Source organism: Austrofundulus limnaeus, unplaced genomic scaffold, assembly GCF_001266775.1.
Source record: "Austrofundulus limnaeus strain Quisiro unplaced genomic scaffold, Austrofundulus_limnaeus-1.0 Scaffold101, whole genome shotgun sequence".
NCBI lineage: Eukaryota > Metazoa > Chordata > Actinopteri > Cyprinodontiformes > Rivulidae > Austrofundulus > Austrofundulus limnaeus.
Genome location: NW_013952503.1, coordinates 588,497 through 597,009, shown reverse-complemented (window position 1 = coordinate 597,009; position 8,513 = coordinate 588,497). Strand labels below are relative to the sequence as shown.

At 40.2% G+C, this 8,513-nt stretch overlaps 1 protein-coding gene across 2 annotated transcripts in view; it reads left to right on the top strand.

Annotated features, from left to right (window-relative positions):
• The first annotated feature begins 2,019 nt into the window (after window positions 1-2,019).
• Window positions 2,020-8,513, top strand: part of si:ch73-22o12.1 (nectin-2) — a 115,896-nt gene continuing 109,402 nt past the window's right edge. The window contains exon 1 of one of the 2 annotated variants that reach the window (XM_014013413.1): window positions 2,020-2,484. In XM_014013413.1, the coding sequence (XP_013868867.1) occupies window positions 2,412-2,484 (73 nt within the window). In that variant the 5' untranslated portion in view covers window positions 2,020-2,411. The remainder of the gene's footprint in view (window positions 2,485-8,513) is intronic. The other variant, XM_014013414.1, reaches the window with a different exon arrangement.

Sequence of the window (8,513 nt, the reverse complement as noted above, 5' to 3'; positions counted from 1 at the left end):
GTCCCAAGCCCAACTTTGGGAACCAAAGTGCAGTGGTTCCCAAACTTTTCAGCTTTTGACCCACAAAATAACAGAGAAAATAGCAGAGACCTGTGCCCCCAGATATTTTTGGATGATAAACATTTGCATTAGGCCAGCTAAATATGGGCATAGCAACAATATTTTTTATACTACATTTATCCATTTTAAATATACTAACCTCACTCATTTGTAACAACTAAGGCAAAAATGTAATTAATTCAGAAAATCTTTTCAGGACCCCACCTTGATGTTTCAGGACCCCACTATGGGTCCCGACCCCAACTTTGGGAAATACTGCATTAGACAACACAGAAATGACTTTAAATCAGTCAGTTTTACAGAAACTGAGCTAAAACTTGAGGTGGTAGAAGAGGAGAGTCATTCCAATATTTATTATTAAGTGGTTGAACTAAAACATAATTAKTAATAGAGTTAAATAATAGTTTGTTAGCTAAATATCCTATGAAGCACAGGATTGATTGTAATGAAACTTTCAGAAGGCATTAACTGGTTGCACATCTATAACAAATTAGCATTYGAAGCTACATCAGTCAACACAAAAATGGCTGCAAATTGTCAGTTTTACAGACAGCTAAAGCTTGGGGTGATAGTAGCCGAAAATCTCACAAGATTCCACAAGATTGTGTCATTTACAAGGTTTGACCAAACAGGGCAATTCTCTGTCATTTCTCAATTTAAGATGGTTAAAGGTCAAAAGTTATTTCAACCTGAAGATTGAAGATGATTCCTTCAAGAAATGTTTGGTTTCTAACCTGTAATAATGTGCCCACAGGTTTTTCAGCAGCACCATAAAAATGTTAATATTCCTGTGAAAAGCATGTTTGCCAATTAAAACACAAACAGATGTTTCAGTCAAATGCCAGTTGCCTCACACGCCACGGGTGGGCGAAGAAAGTCGAATTCACACTCCTCTTCCTCAGGCAGACGAGACCTGCAGAGGAAAACACGCCAACTCTGTATKCACAGATTTGTTGACCCCTGAATATTGTCATCATCTTGAGTATTTGCACCTCATGAAAGCACTAGATGCAGAGAGGAAGGAAGGCACAGGAGGATGCAGACAGCATAATTTAAACTGTGGGACTTATGAAGATGTAATTACATTGGCTGTAAAACACTCGGGCATACGGATTAGACCTGAAGCAGATAATTCCTTTGCCGTGAGAGTGAGTCCCATGCTTTATGGAGGCAAAATGAATTTGAAGGTATCTTGTGACAGAGAGAAAGAAAAAAAAATTCATCATCATTAGTCTGCCTGAGTCTGCAAACAGATGCAGGAGGAAGAAGCTGTTTGCTTTTGATTTAATTTTGCTGACTGCCGCTGGATTTGTATTTTGAGATTCCCTAATGAATGTTTATTGATTTTTTAGTATCATGGAAATTGCAGAGAAGTGAGAGGAAACAAACAGCAGGGGGCGCAAGAATCATCTGTTTGCGCGTAAATCCTCACCAACCAGTGACCTGTAGCCAAAGTTAAGGTTTTCCTTCTAGTTTTCTTTGAATTRCATTTATTTATTTACGTGTTTGAAGGAAGTTTCGGAACGAATGTGAGCTGAAACATGGCAGGGGGTTAATGTGGAAAAAATGGCACGATTTAGTGACAGAAGAGCTTCCCTCAAAGTGAAGTGAATTTATTGATTTGCACACATGAGCTACTGTTTATTGCTCTTCTGTGAGTCGTTCTGTGGAGATCACTCTCAGCTGGATGCAGTTTGGTTTGAATCAACACCTGCTGATTGGTTCAGCTGGAAGCTGTGTCATCTAAAAAAAGATAGAAGGATAAGCAAATAAATAATAATAATAATAATAATAATAATAATAATAATAATAATAATAATAATAATAATACATCAACAACAAGAAGTTGCTCTGTGATCTCCTCCCTCCTCCTCCTCCTCCTCCCCCTGGTCCTGTTGTGCCCTAATTGGTTTTTGGGACTGCTCTCATCCTGATGACATCACCGCGAATCGGTCAGTCCCACGCGCGGACAGAGCGTCGCGCTCCCACACTTCACAGAGGGACTAGTTGCTGAAGCGGAGACACCTCATTACATCCCGAGCACCAGCTGAAGGGGAAGATACTCACCTGTGTGCTGCCAGGACGAATTAAAAAGGATTCCTTTCTTTCTTCTTCTTCTTCTTCTTCTTTTTTTACAGGTTTAAACTCCGAAGACGCAGAAAGGACTGTACTCTTTTTTTTGGTCGTCCGTCCGGAAGAGAGAGAGAGAGAAAAAAACAAGTTTTTCTTCTTCTCTATTTTTGTTTTGTTTTATTTTTGTTCTCCTTAYTGAGTGACTGACTCCGAGTCTTATCCGAGGGGAGGGTTTGCTTCCATTTCAAACGAATTCCGGAGAGACTTTGTGGAGCATAATGGCGAAAAATGACAAGAGAAAAATGATCGGACTGCTGCTCTGCTTTGCTGCGTCGATACTTAACCAACACGGTAAGAAACTACGTTTTACAAGGCTGAACACGGTTCACTTTTTTAAAAAAAAGAGAGACAAACTATTTCCATTTGAGGTGTTTTCTGAGTCCAAGTAAACTGAGGTAAAATAAACCAAATCCCGAAAAGCACCTGTCAGGATGTTGAACAGGGGAAAACTCGACAGGTGATTGTCAAAAGTCGAGATTTTCAGATTTATTCTAAAGTGTGTATATTTTACTGTTCCTTCATGATTTAGTGTAACTGATACTTTCTTTTCTGATYCTTTCGGTGTTTTCCGGTCATTGGAGTGAGTTTCGGTGGTGACTCAACGCCATTCTGTTTCCCTAAGGTGTGGCTCTCACAGGTGAACAGCTGAAAAACAGGCTGCTCTGAAACAGCTGAGGCTCAGTCGCCATGCAGCCTTTACTTTTTCTTCCCTCTTTTCACACATCATCCTCTATTAGTTACACTTCAGCTAAGAGAAAAAGGACACAGCTCCAACTTCATCACCACCATCATGRTCTAAACGTGCTGGGTTTATTTAATCTGGATCATTCAGTGAACCACCGACCAGTCCTGCTCCTCTGGCTTCCCAATGGATTATTCAGGTGTTTTCTACCTTCTGCTCAGGTAGAGAAACCCAATCACCTCCTTCATTTGCCATTTAAAGGGACAGTGTGGCCATTTTTGAAGTGGTGTTCTCTCAGCAGCAGTATGTTGTGCCTTTTGAAGTGTTAGTGTGAAGTTATGAAGTTTTATACTATTTTTTTAAGCTTCTAAAACAACTATTTCAATGTCATACGAATGTGAAAGAACGCTACTACATCAGCTAATTGTACAACTGCACACTTGTGTGAAGTTGTTTTGTTTAGTTTGTGTCTGTTTTTTCTCGACGTTAATGAATGTGATGAGAAGCTGCTGGGTGCAAAGGCACACCAGGACTTTATTAAACTTATGGACTGCCTGGACCAACAAGATGTATTATAATGAGTTATAAGACCAGAATGTGGAAGTTGAAGCCACAAGGCTTGTTGCAGTATAGATTTTAAACTCCGCCCCCTTTATGTAAATGAGTGGGACATTTCCTGAGTAAAAAATAAAAGTAAGTTTCAAATAGTGTTTGTTTTTTTCCCCCAGTTGGTATGTTTGTTGTGCATTTATTTCCCGAACATTTAAGTCCCAAATATTGAATCTTAACCTAAAGAGAAGTTCCATGTTGCCGTATGATTGACACCATGATGAGTTAGGAGGTTGGGACTTTTTTATCAAGGGTTCAGCCCCCACCTTTCTAGTCGGGGTGTAAATCACAAGCTTTGTCACAATACGTTGATTTATTTGGATGACGGTACGATTTGTCTCTATAGCAAAGTCAATCATGATACGATTTTGATCCAATTCACTTCACACGTCATCGATGTATTGATCCACATCTGGCTTAAGGTAACAATATGGATCGATGTTTTCATTTTGCCTTAATGTAATTGAATCAATAATCATTTAATCAATATATCGATGTAGATTGATGTATTGTTACACCAYTGCTTCCCAGTGTGTGGATACTGGCTCCAAAAATACAACATGGCTGCACCCAACAGGCTGACATTTAAAAGTGAACAATGAGAGAAGGCGTAGATACGGTCCATCCTTATTAATGTCAATGAAATACACAATTTATCCACACTCAGAACAGATACATTTGCATACCAACATCAGCCTAGTTGGGTTAAGAACAAACCCACAAACTCAACAAAGTGACCAATCATAGTCCTCAAGGGCTGAAATCCTGCAAGTTTTACTTGTTTCCCTGATCCAGTATACCAGATTCAGTGACTGAATGACCTGTTCAGAATCTGCAGAAGCCTGTTAATCACCCATTCCTTCAAATAAGGTATATTGGAACAGAGAAACCTCTAAATCATGCAGGGTAATGGCCCTGCAGGACCAGGATTGGACATCCCTAGTAGCTAATGTGATCCTGATCTAAAATGGTACCTTGTGTGGCTAGCCTAGCCTGGACAAAGACCTTTGCCCTTTTCTCTACATTCCACTTTGACCTCACGTCTGATAATGTACCAACTATTCAGAACTATTAGACTCTTTTTTTTAAAAAAGGACCAGACTGTCCTTTTTAAAAGTAAAAGCAGTAGAACCAAATATTCCTGGCATGTGGTTGAATTAGCATATTTGTGTGTGCGAGGCGTAAAACCAGTTCATCATTTTCTTTTCTTTGTCTCTCCAGGCCAGCTATTTGTTTTCTAGTGTAATTGGGGCAAGAATGTAGGACTCGATCTAACGTCCCTGGCAAAGCTACGAGTATACTTTTTTTTGGTTTGTTTTAATGGGATGAACTCAAGTGGGGTTTTATTGTGGTGTTTTTAATCTGCCTTCATAAAAGCAGTCACTTTTTTTGAAGGTCTTCATAGAGTGGACCTGTTTTGTCCAATTTCGTTTAACAGCACATGAAATGCTCTTAAGAGGAGAGAAGGAAAAAGGGGACTACAATTAAAAAAAACAGAAGATTTTACATATTTATGAGCATGAAAAAATGGATCAGTCAGGACAAACAAGAAACGGATTTTAGTGTTCATCCACTGGAGTTTTCTAACTTCCATGTGATGTAATGCAACATAAGTTTATTTTATTTTATTGTTCCTATTTCTACTCAGACTTTGTCAACAATCACTTATGTCTCATCCTAAATATAAAAATGCGAGAAACTATTTTTTTCTCAGCATAGTTTGCCGTTTAATATGGCTCAAGTTTTAATTATACTTCAGTACGGCGTTTATGGGTTTTCAATTAGGGCTGGCCTCTGTAATATTTCTGTACTATTATTATATAAATGCAGTATAATCAAAGTAGGCAGGTGGGCTTCCRGCTTAAGCTCTGAAATTACATTGTAATACCACCCCCACTCCCCGACTCTGGAGCAAAGATGTGGGTCAGAAAAACTTGGCCCATCACCATGGAGATGTTTTCATTGGAAGAAGGGTGGGGATTTCATGTGTGTGTGTGTTGTGTGTGTGTGTGTGTGTGTGTGTGTGTGTGTGTGTGTGTGTGGGTTAAGCAGGGGCTGTGACGCCATGGCATCATTGTCTTTATGGCTGAGTAAGCCCCATGTGTGCAGGGGGTGGCTGGGCTGGTATAGGTGCCTGAGAAACTGGTAGACGTGAGGGAGGGTGGGTCAGGGCTGGTGGAGGAGGAGAGGCTACTTCCACTGGCATATACACATTTTTTTGTGTGTTTGCATATCTGCAAATATGCAGCTAAGTTCTTTGATGATTTTCATCAGTTTTGTGAAAACAGGTGGATTTTGCRCGGCCTGCTGCTCTGCCTTGTGGGGTGTGTGGCTAAGTTTCTGGACTGGATGCAAAACCCAACGGGCAAAAACTGATTAAGACTGGAGACACCCCCCCACATCCCACCTACCAGTTGAAATGTCCCCCTCTCTCCCGCCAACCCCCCACCTCTGCTCTCGAGCACATAGGGACCTTGTTCTTTTCTCCCCCCCTCCTTTTCTCTATCTTTCATTCTGTCCTGTCCAGAGCTTTTGTCTGACTGATGGTAGTGATAGGATCATTCAAATAGCTCCCCACCCCCCAACCCCCACCTTTCCTGTTTGCACTCAAGGTTGTGCTGTTTATGACTGGGGTAACATGCACTGCAGACAGGCAGGAAAAATAAACCACATGTGACCTCACCCTGGTCTATCACCAGGATTGTTGGATTTATTGTTGTGGCTCTGATGGTTTTTTATATATATATTTTTTGTTTTGTCTTCCCACCAACCATTATAGTAGATTTTTAGAAATGATTTGAAATTTGTGGTTCTTCACAAGTTATTTCAACAAAACCTGCCCTCCCATGTGTGCGCACACACACAGACACACAGTTTGTACACTCAGTGACTCTAATATAGTGATATTTCTTTTGGCAGTCCTTTGTGTGCAATAGCTCAAACTATTAGGTCTAACTACTTCCCTCCACATAGTGTGAACAGTGCAGTCCTGCCAAGCCCAGGACCATTCATCATCACAACGGAGAGAGTGCACTGTACTTTGTCCATTAAGAAGAATGTAATTCATGAATCATGAGAAGTTTATTTTTCTCTTGAAGAAAATGAGTGAGGGRGAGAACGAAAACCTTTAGTATCTCATTAGTCTCAGTGGCGCAGAGGGTCCGTGGTATTAGTTTGGTTTCTGTGTTAATAGCTGTCATGGTTCGGTCCTGTCACTATGTAAATGAGCTGTCCGATCCCCRTTGCACCGGTCCTGTAAATGCCAGAAGGATTCTTGAAAAGGTCGGGTGTGTGGGTCTACGAGCGTGTAAGAAAGTCACGTTCCAGTTACGGTACCTTTTTTACTACATGCGTACACATGTAGGTACTAAAGAGGGGTTTCGCTGTTAGAACGAGACGTCAACGACTTCCTTATAATAGCCATTAAGAGTCTGTTGATTCAGACGTAAAAGGGCGCTTGAATTTACGGCCTAATGGAGACGTATAAATGAAATGGAGCTGCTCTGTCTTTTCTACGTTTTATGCTCTGTGGCAGATGTGGCTCCAAAAGGGTTTGAAAAACCAATTTTCACACGATTGAAGAAAATATTTGGCAGTTCACCAAATGACTCTCCTGATTCGAACACTTTCTTTGATCCACCGAGTATGTTATTGCAATGAATTTCATCCTATTTAGAAATTAATTACCTCATTTAACAATAAACCAGTGATGGATGGAAAGCTTTTTAACTGAGGTGTTAAACAGTACGGTAGGATGATGTTTGGTTATTTTTATGGTCGCTCTCTTTGTTAGATTAATGTTGAGACTCAGCAACTTGCAAGATTTTAGATTTATAGATATTACCAATAAATAAATAATTAATTTTTGCTCTGTAAACATTTCATTGCCACTGGCCAGAAATGCAAACGATCCATCAACGTTATTGTTGACTTGGCAGATATTGTTAGACTGGGTGGATGGATCTGACAAGGGGGAGCTCGATGAGCACCGGTTCCTGCATCTTTTGCYTTTTGAGCCATGTTTTGGAACACATACAGTTGTGTGTAGATACGGCTGATGCACAGAGGAAATAACCTGAGGCTGTGCTGTAAGTCAGCTGACATTCCAGTAATAGGGAGGAGGAGGAGGTGTCACATCACAAGATGAAGGTGTGTGTGTGTGTGTGTGTGTGTGTATGTTGCCATTATTTACAAGAAGTAGCAACCTTGTCCTCTTCAGGCTGAATACTTGAGGTCATACTTCTATTTTATGTTTTACTCCAATTGATTCTTTAAAGGTGGCATATCATGCAAAATCCACTTTTTAGCTGTTAAATACATGTTGTTTACTTTGAGTCTCTMGGRGTGCAGAAAAGTTGAATTTAGTCTCTCCTGGTTGTAGATATCTTTATTCTGTTTGGATCATATTTTTCAACCCGTTCMGTTTTCTCTATTTTCTATGTTTTCTGAACTATTGTCTCAAAGTATTAACGACAAAACCTCTAACTAAAATTCTAAATAATGTCTGGACTTAACAACTACAATTTAGTCGCCTTCATTCTCCTCTGGCTCTGGTTCAGACTCTGGCTCCAACKTGTAAGGTTGGATGGACAAGTCTTCCCTTGTTTACATCCTTTAATTTATAAAAAATGTTTCTGATAACTGTAACCCCTTCTATCAAGCCACAATGGACCACTCTGGAAGCTGGAKGGGTGCGGGGTATGAACACCTCAGAAAAGTGGTGAAAGAGGGGCTTGTGGAGTTACAGTAAGGAAGAATTCAGACCAAAGCATCGCAGTTCCATTTTATATAGACCTCAACTGAAGGACTTAAAATTGAAAAGGATTTAAAAGCATGATATGTCTCCTTTTTTAATGATATCCTTTGCAACTTTTCTTTTTAATAAAAGCAGTTTCCTGAGACAAAAAGAAGTCCTGAGCCAGAAGCTTTTGAGTGGATCTGTTTCTTTATCAGCACTCCCTCCATTTTCCTGTCTGCCTGTTTGTAACATGCTGGACGGTGACCTGTGTTGAGGTTGCTCTTAAGACCC